The sequence below is a fragment of the Chelonoidis abingdonii genome, chromosome 2 (genome assembly GCF_003597395.2).
Source record: "Chelonoidis abingdonii isolate Lonesome George chromosome 2, CheloAbing_2.0, whole genome shotgun sequence".
Taxonomy (NCBI): Eukaryota; Metazoa; Chordata; order Testudines; family Testudinidae; genus Chelonoidis; species Chelonoidis abingdonii.
The window spans coordinates 36744449-36761189 of record NC_133770.1 but is presented as its reverse complement, the minus strand read 5'-3'; the positions used below and the strand labels follow the sequence as shown (position 1 = coordinate 36761189).

At 41.9% G+C, this 16741-nt stretch overlaps 1 protein-coding gene across 1 annotated transcript in view; it reads left to right on the top strand.

Moving 5' to 3' along the window:
* Positions 1-294: 294 nt before the first annotated feature.
* Positions 295-16741, top strand: part of LOC116828172 (myosin-IIIa-like) — a 109006-nt gene continuing 92559 nt past the window's right edge. The window contains exon 1 of the mRNA XM_075063381.1: positions 295-462. Coding sequence (XP_074919482.1) covers positions 295-462 — 168 coding nt within the window. The remainder of the gene's footprint in view (positions 463-16741) is intronic.

Sequence of the window (16741 nt, the reverse complement as noted above, 5' to 3'; positions counted from 1 at the left end):
TCAGTGGGGCCAGGATTTCACGCAAAAGTGTGCAGTTCACTTTCTCCTCATTTCATACCATGTTGATCCTACCATCCATATTTAGCACAAATTCCTTTGTCCTTGTCCTTTTGAGTTCCATTGCTGTGATTATATGCACACTGTATGCAAGAGCAGTTCCAGACTGCAGTTACATCTGATATTAGAACTGATATCTTAGTTTTATCACATTTAGAAGCAATTAGTAGCAACTGACTTCTTATATGAAATGAAAACTGAAATGAAGTTTTTTCTTTCCAGGAACCGATATCTGAGATGCTTCCATTAACTGGGAAAACAATAATATTTGATAATTTTCCTGATCCTTCAGAAACATGGGAAATAATTGAGACTATTGGCAAAGGAACATATGGCAAAGTTTTTAAGGTGTTGAACAAAAAAAATGGCAGCAAAGCAGCAGTCAAAATCTTGGACCCAGTTCACGTAAGCTACTTTAGTATTAAATTGTTTATTTAGTTGTAACTTACTATGTAACCTCATGTTGGTTTGTCGGTTGCATCAGAAAAATAAAGTGGAAAATAACCATTATTTGTAAACATTTAACCAAGATGTTTTCTAGCTACATATGTATTTTTAGGCCTGTCAAGCGATTAAAAATATTAATCGGGATTAATTGCACTGTTAAACAATAGAATACCAATTATTTAAATATTTTTGGATGTTTTCTACATTTTCAAATATATTGATTTCAGTTACAACACAGAACAGTGTCCAGTGCTCACTTTATATTTATTTTTATTACAAATATTTATGCTATAAAAACAAAAGAAATCGTATTACTGTACGTATATGAGGTGAATTGAAAAATACTATCTTTATGATGAAAGTTAAACTTAGAAATGTAGGAATATGTTAAAAAAAAAAAACAAAAAAAAAACTGCATTGAAAAATAAAACAGTGTAAAACTTTAGAGCTTACAAGTCCACTCAGTCCTACTTCTTGTTCAGTCAGTCACTCAGACAAACACATTTTTTACATTTGCAGGAAATAATGCTACCCACTTCTTGTTTACAATGTCACCTGAAAGTGAGAACAGGTGTTAACATGGCAGTGTTGTAGCCAGCGTTGCAAGATACGTATGTGCCAGATTCGTTAAAGATTCATATGTCCCTTCATGCTTCAACCACCATTCCAAAAGACATGCATCCATGCTAATGGGAGGTTCTGCTCAATAGCGATCCAAAGCAGTGCAGACTGATGCATGTTCACTTTCATCATCTGAATCAGATTCCACCAGGAGAAGGTTGATTTTCTTTTTTGGTGGTTTGGGATTTGTAGTTTCCACACTGAAGTGTTGCTCTTTTAAGACTTCTGAAAGCATGCTTCACACCTCATCCCTTTCAGATTTTTGGAAGGCACTTCAGATTCTTAAACCTTGCGTTGAGTGGTAGCTATCTATCTTTAGAAATCTCACATTGGTACCTTCTTTGCGTTTTGTCAAATCTGCAGTGAAAGTGTTCTTAAAATGAACAACATGTGCTGGGTCATCATCCGAGACTGCTATAACATGAAATATATGGCAGAATGCAGGTAAAACAGAGCAGGGACATACAATTCTCCCCCAAGGAGTTCAGTCACAAATTTAATTAACACATTTTTTTTTTAAAAGCATCATCAGCATGGAAGCATGTCCTCTGGAATGGTGGCCAAGCATGAAGGGGCATACGAATGTTTAGCATATCTGGCACGTAAATACCTTGCAATGCCAGCTACAAAAGTGCCATGCAAATGCCTGTTCTCACTTTCAGGTGACATTGTAAATAAGAAAGCAGGGCAGCATTATCTCCTGTAAATATAAAAAAAACTTTCTTGTCTTAGCAATTGACTGAACAAGAAGTAGCATTGAAGGACTTGTAGGCTCTAAAGTTTTACATTGTTTTGTTTTTGGGTGCAGTTATGTAACAAAAAAAATCTACATTTGTAAGTTGCACTTTCATGATAAAGAGATTGCATTATGGTATTGTATGAGATGAATTGAAAAATATGATTTCTTTTGTTTATCGTTTTTACAGTGCAAATATTTGTAATCAAAATAATAATATAAAGTGAGCACTGTAAACTTTGTATTTTGTGTTGTAATTGAAACCAATATATTTGAAAATGTAGAAAAACATCCAAAATATTAAATAATAGAATACCAATTGAAATGTATTAAACAGTGTGATTAAAGCTACAGTTAATCGCAGTTAATTTTTTTGAGTGAATCGTGAGAGTTAACTGCGATTAATTGACACCGTAGTATTTTTTTTTTACAGTTTGTGTTCTTGGGAATGGCACTCACCTGTTTAATTGACCAGATGTAATCAATCAGAGAGATGAACTTTTAATTCTAATTTAGAATTAGTTTCAGCACTGAAATCTCTTGGGTGTCGATCAAACACTTTCTTTTATTTTTCTTCTAGAAAAAGTTCTAAATTCTCTCATGGGTTGCACATACAGAATTCCAACTGTCTTATAATTATTAGTTTCACCATTAGTCCCTTTTTTCTTTTTTACATACTAGCTATGAGAGAGACTCTTAATGTCAAATAAATCAGCTAGTCCCTTCCAAGACAATAGAATGCACGTTTGAGTGTGCTTATCTAGATTATATGCAATACATTACTCTTCTAAAATAGAATGATGATAAATATTTATTGGTTCAGCATTTTGAAATATGTTCTGTGCTTAATAAAACATTAGGACCAAGTCTTCCACTTTCTTGATAAATTTACCATCTAAAAAAACAGAGGCAACAATCCTTACACACACAGCACCAGATGACCAGGAGGTAGATTCACTATGCAGCATAACATATTTTTTTATAATTTAACTGAAATTCTTTGGATGACAGATTAGTAGTTAATAGGCCTTATGGAAGTAGTGTTTTATGAAGAGGGATTTGAAAGAGGAGAAGAGAACTCAACGGGATCATTCTTGTTAGTAACCACAGGTCCTTCTGTTGCAAATAGATCCAAGCGGGCAGACCCTTGTGCTTTTATGGAACGCCATTGTCTACAGTTGAGCTACATAGGTGCCAAAGACCTTTCTGTTTGGATATGCTTGTGGGCAGTAGACCACAAAATATAGACAATGAGACATTCCTACTCATCTCTTTCAAATGGCCTATGCTATACAGAATGTCAGATTAGATGATTGTAATCATAGGCACTGATTTATTTTGGAAAAAAATTAGTGGGTGCTTAGCACCCACCCACTGTCAGCTCCCTCCCCCCTCACCTGCAGGGCTGCCCAGAGGGGGTGCAAGTGGGGCAATTTGCCCCGTGCCCCGCAGGGGCCCTGGCAGTCTGGGTCTTTGGCAGCATTATGGGAGCGGGGTGCTTTTCAGTGCTGCCGAAGACCAGGACCGCTGCTGGGTGAGTACAAGCGCTGCAGCTCCCTTGCTTTGCCCCAGGCCCCCTAAATCCTCTGGGCGGCCCTGCTCACCTGTTAGTGGCTCTGCCAAACAGCTTCTCCCCCTCCCTTCCAGTGCCTCTCGCCTGCCGTGATCAGCTGTTCCGCAGTGTGCAGGAGGCACTAGGAGGGAGGGGGAGGAGTGGGGACAAGGCATGCCTAGGGAAGGGGGTGGAATTGCACAGGAAGAGGTGGGGCAGAGTGGAGGCAGGAAGAAACAGGGTGGGAGTGGGGTCTTGGGGAAGGGGTGGAGTGGGGGAGGGCTGGGGCAAAGTTGGGGTTTAGCACCCCGGGCAAAAGAAAAAACCAGCGCCTGTGATCGTAATGGTTCTTTCTGGCCTTGAAACCTATGAAATGTATTAATGTTGTAAGCTTGCTATCAAATTTATTTTCACTCTGGTTCTTGTTAGTCTTTCTGTTTTTCACGTGTGTGTTCCACGCCAGAAATGGGGCCCATTCTTCATTCATCATCTTGTCGCATTTTAAAAGCAAAAATAACTCACAGCCAAGAGATTACAAGCTTAATGAAATTAATTTAAATGCATCGAACTATCATACAGCATCTTACTGTTTTCTGTAAACAGGGTCCTTCAATTTTACTGCAGACTCTGAATAATCAGGGCTCTTTTGCAACCCATGGTCAGCTGAATGCCTAGATAGCAGAAAACATTTTTTGCACCAGTCTATTTCACGAGAATGCATGAATGTTTGGCATTAACTGGATTACTGAAGGAGGCAGGGAAGCAATATAGCAGTGATGTCAGAAAATCACACTCCACTTTGCAAAGGGGAAGGAAAGGAAGGAGGGAGACAACATCGGGGGAGAGAAGAAAGGAGGAGGAATTGGAGCAGAGGAAGAGGGGAGAGTCTGAAGGAGCTGGAATGAGTGAGAGGCGACAAGGACAGAATTGGTCAGAAGATGATTACTCATTTTATTTTTTTATAGAACATTTAGACAAAAATAATTACTTTGCTTTTTTGTCAATTTTCAGAGAAAATATGTCAAGTTTTTATGGAAGAAAATTATTATTTCGTTTCTTTTTGTTTTCATCCTTAGCTGCCTAAAAAGTTTCAATTGGACCCTCAGAAATTTTCAGCCAAAAATGAAAATAATTGGTTTTCCAACAAACAATTGACGGTTGTCGAGAAAAAGCAGATACTTTTCCCAAAAAATCTTCATTTAATCAAAAACCAAATTTTCTGTCCAAACCCAAGAAACTTTCCTCTGGCCCAGAAACAGACACCTCACTAAGTGGATAAACAAGTAATCCATTAGGTGGTCAGCAGTAACTGGACAGCAAGAAATGTAGTAGAATAATAACTCTGAATCACCTCATTTCTGGATGGACTTGCTCTACTTCTTGATCCTTACAATATTGTTGTTATGTCTACATTATGTTGGCATTATCCGCTATACCTGTGAGTCACTTCACCCTAATGTGGCCATGAATATTGTAAGTAGGGTGTATGGAATGAACTAGACTTCTTTCCGCAGTTTAAACTGAAGGATTTATTAATGGCTGCAGAGGGAGCCATTGCAATGAGGAAAAAAAGAATCTTATGTGCTCCCTTCTTTTAATTGTTCAATAATTATAATAAATTACATTATCTTGGGAGATCTGAGACTAAGAACTTTAATCCTTAAGAGCTTTTGAATGCTCCTTGTTGAATAACAGTTAAAAATCTGTAAAAGTAGAACAGGAAGGAGAATATTTATATGTGAAATAATAATAATTTGAGAACCATTTTCATGTCCAAATGATACAAACTCCTCATTCTCTTGATTATCAAGTCCAGTAAACTTGATGGATAATTTGGCTAAAAATCTTAATGTCAATTATTATTAAAAGGTTCCTTTTTATTGCCTATGGGGAAATTTGACCTTTTTATGAGCAGTTTGGCTTTTGTGCAATGTTTTATTAAGGTAAACATAACCAAATATATCCAGTTAATATGTTTATCTTCCCTCATAAAATGAAGAGGAAGATTTCCTTTCTGTTATAGATGGAATGAATATTCTATTCATAGTCTCTCTCCTTCTCTCTCATATTTCTTGTTATAATGGAGCAAACCACATAACATCTGAGTGCCCCTCAGGAGACAATAACCTCTATTAAATCACAGTAGGACTGTGGTCCAATTTTCCTCTCAGTTTCCCGGAGGCAGCCATGGCTATGGTGTATCTGTTGTGGCTTTTAACTTTTTTGTTTTTAATGTATTTCTTTCTCCTAGCAGACTCACTCAGTCTCTCTTCTCCTCCCTTTTTACCCTTATCTCTTCCCCCCCCCACTTCCTTCTCTGCTGAGTTTCTGTTTTGAGGTGTCTGAGAGAACACTGATTTGAAGAAGTGAGTTTCACTTTTTCATTTGGAAGGCAGGGCGATTTGTGGTTATTCTTATCTCTTCCAGTAATGGGATCCAAAGCCTGGGTCCTATGGCTAAGAGAACCTTTCTCCCATTCGATAAGCATCATCCTTAAAATTTAAAAACTTCATAGTTCCCTTGGAACATAAGATGTCATGTGAGGTTGTCATCACACAGAGAGAGAGGCTCTCTGAGGTATGTTCAAGGCCCTACTGGCACTGGCTTAAGTTTAACAATGACTAAGGCTATGTTTTAGTCATGGGTATTTTTAGGAAAAGTCATGAACAAGTCACGGACAGTAAAAAAAAAAAAAAAAAAATTCAATCACGCCCAGAACCTGTCCATGACATTTGCTATATACCCCCCTGACTAAAACTTTGGGGGGGGCACGATAAAGATGCTGGGGAAGGGCGGCGTGGGGGGTGGGGCAGGTGGCAGCCTGCATTTGTCTTGAAGTGTTTAAAAGGTGATTCAGCAGACAAAAGCTCAGGGTGAAGCCTTCAAAGGCCTGAAATCCATAGGCGCAGAGTTTTGCAGTCCCCGTCCTCCTAAGTATTTCGAGAATTCTGCTTCAACACATGTCCAAAAAGAGAGTTGGTCTCTGCCCATTTGTTCACCGACATAGTCTTTTGGCGTTTCAAAGTACTATCCTCCAGTGGTTTGCATTCATCCTCCTTCCTTAAAGAAGTTTCCATATCTTCTCACAATAACTAAAGATTTGCATGTTTAATATAATGAACTCTTAAATAGTTAAATGTGCACAATATTGAGGAAGTTACAAACTGTCACACCCCTGTTCCTCCTAAAGATAAACAATAGATCAGTCTGCATAGCTCGAGATACTGGTCATCGTCAAGACGCAAGGGCATATGGAGCAGCAGAATGTCCAGGCAATGAGTCACAATCTTTTATTGCCAAGAAATTAAATGGGAAAGATCAGCCTTAAATAAAAAGGGCCAGAGAGTAACAGTACAGAAACTGAAACAAAGAGTACTGTGAGAAATGCGGCTCGAAACTAAAGAAAAGATCTAGTCAATGCAAGAGCGAAAGAAATGAGACTGGACCTAAAGAGAAATGGGCAATGCTCAGACGCAACATGTTAAAGTTGCAGCTAGTCACTGTTGCTATCAACACAGATTTAGGCTTGTTATATAGCACTTTTTGTTGGCAAAACTCTTTGTTGGATCAATGGTTGTCAAAACCACACCCCTGACAGACATATAGTTCAACCAAAAAATGCACCCAGTGCGGAAGCACTATGTCGGCAAAGGTATTGCCTCTTCTGCTGACATGCTGTTTGCCACTCATTCAGGTGGTTTACATTATGCCACTGGGAGAGCTCTCTCCCACTGCAAGAGCCAGCTAGATGGGAGACCGTTACAGCTCAACCACTATTAAAGGTCCTGTGGTGTAGAACGTAGTCTTAGAAACACAGCAAGTAATGGATAAGCCAAGAGATGTGGCATCAAATTGAGGAAGGAAAGTACTGTCAGGAAAACTTCTGAATACTAAGATCATTTGACTATGGGATGAAAGAGACAAAGGAGGAAATACAAGAAAGAGACAAAATGTGAAAAGCATGAGAAGATAAAACAGATGTTGATAAGCTAGCAGCTGAAGCTGCTGCTATGATAGGAAGTTAGTCAATTACCAATAAACTGAAACTCAGAACAGGAAATCAGCCAATGAAAAGTCATAGATGGAAAATCTTACAGCTTGAAGTAGAACAGAATAACAGATGGGCAGAACATTTCAAAGAAGTCCTCAAACAGACCAGCCCTACCTCAACACTAGTTTTCAATGAAACATGAACCAAATCAATTGATACCAACAAGTGGTCTAATAGAGGATGTCAGAGTACACACTGCAGTCAAGAAGCTGAAGAAAACACCCAATGTGGGAGAACGACATCACACAGCAGAAAATGTCTAACGCACTTAAGGCTACCACCCTACGAGAAACTGGCAGAAACTGTTCATGAAGTCTGGAAAAAAGACTCCCTGGACCCGCATGAAAAATGTCAGAAATCCAAAAAGGGTGATCTTACTGACTTAACAATTGGAACAGTAGTGTGACTTCTCATTGTAGGGGAAGTCTTCTGTGTGTGATATATAAAGATGAAGAAGAGCAAGTGGATGCAAGCTTGGGAGAAAAACAGCTGGATTAGGCCCTGCATAAGATCAGATAATCAACTAAGAACCACATAGAAAAATGATAAGAACGCAATTCTCAGCTTCCCTCTTATCAACTCATTTGAAATGTTTTCAAAAAAGGCATTGACAGCATCGTAGACATACTATTCTCAAAGTCTTATCGACTTCCCGCTAAAGTCATGGACTTACTACAATGATGCAAACTGCGGCTGTAAAGGATGAACAGCCAGAACAACAGAATGGGTTCAGCCTAGGAAAATGGTAATGAAATCGGGCTATAGTCTAACACTATTACGGTGAGTTTGTTGTTTGGCATGGGGTAGCAGATACTAGCACAGTAGAAGACTTTGTGCGCATCAAGGATAGGAAAGGCATCACTAAAACCAACAATGTAGTGACAGCAAAGATACACCATAACATAATAATAATAATCAAATCAAAAATTGATCAAATAATCAATTCAAACATAATATCAGTGTTGTATGGCTCTGAGAAGCTATTAAAATGATAGAACTATAGAGCCCAACAAAGTGGGGGAACACCCAGCTGCAATTTACACAGGATGGTTGAGATCAAGACTCTATATGGGAAGCTCAGCTAAGGAATTGCCCAGCACTAGTGCAAACCCTCCTCTGGAGTGTAAATCCTAATTGTATCATCTGCGCTGCACAGAGAGCTATACGTCAGCTCATTTGGAAATTTGCCCCCGTCCCTCAATGTGAAGAAGACATGCAACCCATCTTGCCTGCCTCTACCCCCTCTGTTATGAATTACACAAACTGTTTTAGAGAAAACAAAAACAAGTTTATTAAATCACAAAAGAGAGATTTTTAAGTGATCTGAGGGTTAGCTAACAGAACAAAGTTGATTACTTACAAGTAAAACAAACATGCAAATCTAAAGCTTAAGATACACCAAAGAAACTGGGTGAACAAGATAGTAATTTCCTTCACTCTAATGTTGTTTTAGGCAGATTGCAGAGATTCTTAAAAGGCCAGCTGCACGACGCTGCAACTTAAAATCAGTATTCATTCACAGCTAGACACCCACCTTCTAGCTGGGCTCAGTCCTTCTCCCCGCCACCCTCCCTTGTCTCTGTTTTTCTTAGATGTTTAACAGCAGTCACCTGGGGCAGGGATTCATGAAGAATGTCACTACCACTGCTAAATAGGATTTGGTAAAGGATTCCTGCCATATTTGTCGTCTAGTGTGATTCCCAACCACCGGTCAGTGGGAAAAGTACTGAAATTAATCATGAGTCGCAGTAATCAGGTGCCCCAGCCAGAACAAGTCCCTTTTCACTAGTAGGCACTATTGTTACCGAAATACTGGGTCTGCCTAGACGAGAGCCAATAAAGCCGAACAGGGATAAGGAAAAAATGCTTTAGTTCTGCAGAAAAAAAGGAAGAGGCCTTGTACTTTGATACAAAACTCTATCCAAATACAAAATCAAGAATCTTATAGCAACTCACACAAGGCTTTGGTCGTGCTACATTTGATTGGTGGTTAACAAACCCGTGCACTTCTGCAAACTGCTGCAGCAAAAACAGCTAAGACCAGCTTCAACGTGGCTCAAAAGACTGAAAAGGGGCAGTTCAAAAGTCAGGGTACTGTGTCCGTGAGGCTTCTGCTTTTTTCCCTACTGGCTGCTTTGTAAGCTGTAAGGGGGACTACAGTGACTTTCACAGTCCGACCTTCGGGCCTGACAATCTGGGTTGTAGATTGTCAGGCCCGTTGCGTAATTTGGATCAAGCTGGAGGGATAGATACTGGTCTTTTGTAATGGGCAGCAGAGTCCCCTAGTCACAGCATTACAGAGACATTTTGCCAGCATTGCATTATTAACCAAATAATACAAGGAGAAAAGAGAGAAAATGAATCCATTTGACAATTGTACAGAAAAGCCGAGTAAACCAGTGACCCAAGTCTGGGAAGAGGTCCTCAAAACTAAAGGTGTGAATCAAGAGACACAGCATGAAAACAAAGGCAGCATTCTAATAGGCTTGTAAAATCTTTTCAATTAAACAGAGTGATTAACATAAAAACAGCAATTTTCCCAATGTGAGCACGAAGCGCTCCCTAATTCAGCATTCATGCATCTTAGCACACGTCTGTTGCAAAGTAAACTTCTGCTACTGTCATCAATCTCCTCATATGCAACTTTTGGAAAGCATCCTATTGGATGCATAGCTGTTTTTTTTCAAGCTCTGCAAGAAATATTTTACAACTGCTCTCTTGAACTTAGCCACCCAACCCAGGAGATGAGTGATGGACAAAAGAGTGGAATCACTGTTTGTCTGACAACTAAGGGATTGGGGCACGACTATAAATCAGTTAGGTATACTTCCCAATGTCCTTGGTGATAATCAGTCCCACATGCATCCTCAACCCATGGACCCGTCAGGATCGTATGTGAGAGCCCAACACCCACCCTACGCTGTCGCAAATGCTTGAAGGAGCATGTGGAATGTCACACTTCCGCTCAGAAGTGTCCAAGTATGTTCCATGACCACAAGATCAGATGGTATTCTGATGTGTCTGTAAGGGCAGTGGGACAAGTCTGTGCAAGATCACTCCGAATGGCCATACAGCTGGTTATTCAGGAAATCCTGATTTCTAAACCATAACTAAATCCCACTGCAAATGCTTCCTAAGCCTCAGTGAGATTCATACCATCTTTCCTTGGTGTAGTACTAATTACATCTGTTATTTAATATCCTCGATATTTCAAAAGCATTGTAACAGCCTAGGAGGGGGTGTATTACAGGATATGGGGAGATGGCAAGGGGCAACAAGTGCTTTTGGTACCTGTCATTTAAAATCCAATTAGGGAGAGCAATACATGCTGAAGGATTTATCCAGAACAACAGGGCGCAGCCTGTAGCCAAACCCCAAAAATCCAATCAATACCACAATTCCCTAGCCATGGGTCCCACAAATTTCTCTTGCCAAGGTATAATCTTTGTTTCTTCACAGGATCCAGTCTTAATATCCTTTCTAAAGTCAGGAGTTCCTGACTGGCAATTCAGTGGAGTGAGTGGTTCCTTCTCTTCCCGAAAGCAGTGTGGTTCAGCATCCTAACAGGGAGAGTCAGCACATCACCCAGCAATGGTTTGATTCTTCTAGAAAAATCCAGAGGCACAGGAGGCCCTGTCAGTGACAAGGGAGAGGTTAACAGCATTCATCTTGTCTTTTCCCTGCGTCCAGAAGGTACGCGGAGCCTAGAAGGAGAAATAGGCTAACACAGTAGGGAAGAACCTCCCGAAACGTGGAGGGGTCTTTATGCAAGTGAGAATCATGGTCCAAGCAGTCAGTCTTTGGCAATACAATAGCGGTGTTGGTGTCAGCAGGACTTAATAAGGGCCTTTCAGCATGGAAGCCAAAGAGTCTTTTCGTTGGTGGACCTTTATGTAGAGTCCAGTCCCTGATCAAGGAATGGCTGCTAGGGTTTGGGTAGCGCTCCTTACCTGTGAGAAAGAAACTAAACACATTCATTAGTACTGGCAGTGTTTTGCAGATCTCATAGCTGTTGGGCACATTAACCCCCGCCCCATTCTTTTTTGGTTGTCAGCCAAGCCTAGCTTGAGAAGTGTCCCTGAATGAGCCAGTCTTATCTTAGCCTAAGCATGCTAGCTATTTTTTCCAGTTAATTCATTCTGTTCTGTTTTCTTCTTCCCTCTTGGCTTCTTTTAACCTACAAAGGAAACTTCACTACTCACTCATACACCTTTTTCCCACAAGGAACACAAAACATTGCCATTATACAGCATATTAGTCTTAATTAATTTAATATATGCCGCATATGCCCTTCCACTAAAAATAATTTACAGAGCTTTGGAGCAACAAGCCAGGACAAAGCACACCCACTTTGAGGAGTTCACTCATACAAACCTCTAGTCCATAGCTTCCACCATCCCCAGACTCTGGCTAGAAATGTGAGGTAGCCAGAAGGATCCCATGTACAATAGGGGAGTGGTTAACTTTTCATGTCCTTGCTTCCAAAGACTGTGGACGGTATGCAATTTTAATAACAATTTTTTTAATTAACAATCTGGCCAATGAAGTTTCTTTTTTTACTTCAGGAATGTGTTAAGACTCAGTATAAGTCACATTGTCTGATTTAACCCAAACACTTTGTATTCCAAGTTGAATAAAAAAGTATCTGCATTTAACCCTTCTGTCGAGTTAAATTAGACTATCCCATAAAAATATAAACAGAACACCAATTTTTGGCCACGAGACAAACAACACAGACAGAACGTTAAGAACACAAAACATAATTCCTATTGTGGCAGTAAATGCATAGTGTTTAAATGCTGTTTCAGCCTGGCATCAGTTTTCTCCTGATACTCTGAAAAGACAAAAAAAAAAGGTTCTACCCTCCTGGCAGTCAATCATACGCTAAAATATACAAATACCTTGTTGATTCAGGCAAAAACAGAGGGGTTACCCCATATTTTCTTGTATTGTTTTCATAAGGACCCAGGTTTCAGTGGTTCTACCTTATCAGTTTAGATATTGCTATTAATACAGAACCTTACTGGCTTGCTTGGATTCCAAAGCTATCGCACATCTTTAAATGAGATTTTTACACACTTATAGGGAACAGTTAGTTTACAATCTTAGCCGACAATTTGATGCTGTTGTACTTTCTACCTCCCTGCTTTCAACACGATAAGGAAACATCATATTACTAGATGCCCCTTAGGAGAGACCTATATAACAATTACGAGTAGCACTAGTTGATGTATTTTTGATGGATGATTCTTGGAGGGTCATAGCTGGGAGGGTACTTGAAGGAGTGGGGTCGGGGAGGTTTTTGTCATACATTCTTTAGCTAATTCAGACTACAACTTGGTCATTAGCCAAATGATGCAATCTAAGTAAATTTTCTTTGCCTTGAATGTTACTTACTAAACATTTCAAAGACACCAGTAACTCTTGCCTGCTGTTGGCATTTTACATAGTTCAAAAACTGCTGTTCCCATCCAGCAACTAAGAGTTAAGCTTCTCACCTCTTCTTAAATTCACTGCTTGTCTCCCACAACAGCCACCGTTTATCCTCAAGAGTCGATCGCTGTCGAAGTGATATCCGTCACTGGTATACTGAGTCCCAGTGGCTTACTATCTATTGCTACTTCGCACTACACCCCTTAGTTGCTAGTTCACAACCCGGTTCCAATCTCTCTGTCTGTTGCCGGGTGCTGCAGGGCTCGATCCTGCTTTTCTCGCTGAACCTGGATCCCTTCCGTGGGCAGCAACTTGTTCCGACTTCCAGGTTAGCTAGGAGGTGGGCCTTCCTCACGTACCCACTCTTGCCTTTTGGTCTTTTCCCTTAAAACATTCTACTCACAGAGGGACACCCGAGTCCGCGCGCGAGAGCGCGCGACGTGACAGAGAAAGTAGGCCAGGCAATTGGTGACCATTTGGCCGTGGAGCTATCCAATTATCTCACTTGACAGTTCCGTTGCTGAACACGCCGTGGTAAGGCGCATTTACTAACATAAGAGTAAAGGCTGTCCAGGTATAGTGTTATCAGCACGACGAAGACGAGTCGACTGCATGTATTTTGCCGGTATTCTTGATCACTTCTAATTAAGTATTGAATGAATCGAGAGATGGGCAGATGGGGAGAGTTATATCTGGTTCTTTACGCATGGTTGGGGATTACGATACGTAAGTCCTATCAGGGAGCCAGCTAACGTAGGGACGGGACAGAAGGATATCTAATTTGACCGTCAAAGCTCATTCGCTAGCGATGGCGTTATTGAGGAAGGTTCGAATTGAGAGTTCAGTTGCCAGCACACCTTTAACTGGCCCGATTAATCAGAGCAGTAAAGAGCACCAACAGAGTATCGGAGTTCAAATCCAAACAGATGAGGGCAGAGCACACGGCATAACCGTATGAATTGAGTGGTGTTTATCTTATGCCTAGTGGGGTGTCGGTGGAGCGCGTTAGTCGGAGGGCTATCTGAACCTCTGGGAGGGCTGGGAGAGGCGGATTGGGGTGGGTTATTACACTTCTTTGTCCGGTGGCTGCGCTCAGGTGGCTTAGGTAGTCTAGCTGTGGGTCGAGCAGCTGTTGACGGATCCAATTGTCGCGCTAGTAGAGTCCTATGTCTGGCGTCAGCCCTGGATGAAACTTGGTTATCTGGGGTGTGTGGCGTGGCTACATAGGGTGTTTTTTGGTGGTGAGGGGTTTAATGTGTTTGGTTTAGCTGGTTGTGGGGTGAGGTTCTTTGGAGAATAATTTGGTGTCTGCCGAGCTGAGACGCTGCAATAGCCTGAACGGTAGGTAGTAGGAAGGTATGAAGCGGTTGAGTGGCGGGGCAGATGAAGAGAATGGAGGACGCGTGGTTAAACTGGTACGTGGTGTAAAATTCGGGGCTGTGAGCATCGATGGTGGTTGTAGCATAAAGGCGGAGAGAACTTTGGGATATTCATCAGCGTCACTCACAGCTGTACGTCGGTTAGCATTGAATTGTGTTAACAATCCTGCACTCTGCTAATCTGCACTTCGAGTGCTAGGAGATCTCGATGGCGTTGATATTGTCCTGTCAAACACTGTAGGATGAGGGAGATCGAGTTCATTCAGGGTACTTGGTGGTCCAGTAGGCTTCGGTGCATTTTCCCATCTGTGCTTGTCTTGGATCTATTAGGGGGCTACCAGTGCTTTCACAGTGACCTGCAGCTTAGGATGATCTTCATGGATATGTGTCAGGTCGAACGGTAGGCTAGACATCCGCGCCTCCTAGTCCTTGGTGCTCGAGATGCCTTTCGGTCGGCCGGGCCACGATTTTTAGAGGTCTTCCATTTCGTTAGCGGTTTAGGCTTAGTGGATCTCTGGTATTTTCTATGGGTAGTGTGCTTATCAGTAGCTGTAGATATTCGAATAGCTTAAACGATATACAAAAAGATTCTATATAAATTCGGTTTATGCGGCCAGTCCACGGAGTGGGAAGTCCTGGGTTTTGGGCCGCAAAGTCGAGTTGTTTGCTGTGCCTATTTTGGTCAAAGCTACATCGAGGGGTTATATCAGGAGCAATGGTGCAAGGCTGGTGGTGTGATAGTGTTTCCGTTTAGTCAGCTATCCAGTAGTTCTCACTTTCACGTGTTTGAGTTATGTCACAGTGCCTGATGGGTGTTGGCAGAAAACATTTCCGGGGTGGGTTGCTGGGTGTATGGTAGCCTCACGCCTCTGGCGCTTGTAGAAGTGCATGCGACACCCTTTTGGAGGCCTTTGTCGTGGAGTTGCATGTGAGTCAAGGGTACGCCATTAGCATCATGAAATCGAGTTGCTCCTTTTTTTGCACAGTGGGTGGTGGTGTAATTGAGAAAGCTGAGGAGCTGTTCTGAGAACCGACGTGCCAGACACTGTGTTTGAGAAGCCTCAGCATTGGATGGCTCAGTCCAAGTAGGGATGCAAATAGGTATTGGTTCGGAGAGACTGCTGGGACTGTGGGATTAGGTGGGTCATTGGAAGTCTCATACTGGTGAGTGGGAGGCGTGGCCGGGTCGCGTCCGCTGCATGAGCGTTCCCATTGAGTCTCTGGTTGGTCCCAGTTTGTTTTTTTGTCTTGTCACGCGGGCCGCTTTGTATGCTGCGTAGTTGTTTTTTTGTATTCTCAAATCGCTTTGGATTGTGTCGTTGTGGTTTCTGATAGCGGGTATGCTTTTGGATATGTCATACAGTATTTTTGATCTCCCATAGTTTCGTATGTGACGAAGACTTATGTAATTCTCTGCGGTTGACTGTGTTCTTGAGTTTGCGGAGCTATTCTGTTTTCGTATTCAGACGGCAGCTCGTCTCAGTCGGCCGGGCTGATCAGTAGCTCCACGCTGGTGGGTTGAGGCATGTGAAAGTGTAATTCAAAAGTTTCGGCGGGGCTTTGTCCGGTTGTTAACATGCCTCGCTGTGTCATCTCGATTCAGTATTTGCTGTCTGCAGATGCGGTCAGTTGCTGCCGCGGAGGATGGTCGCCTCTTCGGTGATGGCTGCGAATGATTTATCGTCGATTGTTGTCCGTCCTACGTAGTTTGGCGAACCCTTAATTGGGTCGAGTATGCTATTGAATTAGCGCTTACTGATTTTTTAGATTGCCTACTCGCTGGGGATGGGTTGAGTTGGCCGAAATCGATTAGGAGCCGTTTGTATCTCGATATTTATGACTTGACTTGTGTGAAGCTGATGAGCAGCGTTATAGCGGTTAATATTTTGGTTTTTTCCGAGTTAACGATTATATAAGTCGCAGGGTGTGAGACCTGGCCTGTAGTGTACTAGGCAGGTGGCACGCGGCTGTGGCAGGGATGTCAGTGGGAGAGAATCGGTCATAGTTGGCAATTGGTGGTTCGGCGCTTAAACTAGGTTTAACGTTGATGATTCGCCTGGTAGCATATGTTTGTCGTCTAGGTTGGGATTTTGCCATCTGCTGAGGGTGGTGCGGGTGATTATTGAGCCGTGTCTATTGTGGGGAAGAGTACTATATATGCTGTAATCATGGGAGTCCAGTAACAGTTGCCTGTCACAGCCTAGAACAGTCTTTCGAATGTAGGTGGTTGGTCACGATGGGGTTCTCCCTCTGTTCTCTTTGTATTCGGGCTTTTGCTCTCTCAGCTAAAGCCAGGAGAAGGACGAGAGTGGGTTGTATCTCTAGGGAGAAGGATTGGGGTGTAGGTTCGCATAAATGCACCTGCAACTTTGGTCTTATGAACTCGCTGGTGTAGTTATCTGGTTATGGATGAGAGAGCGATCGATGCACTCTGGGAGTGGCAGGAGGGCTAGACACGTGGTGGT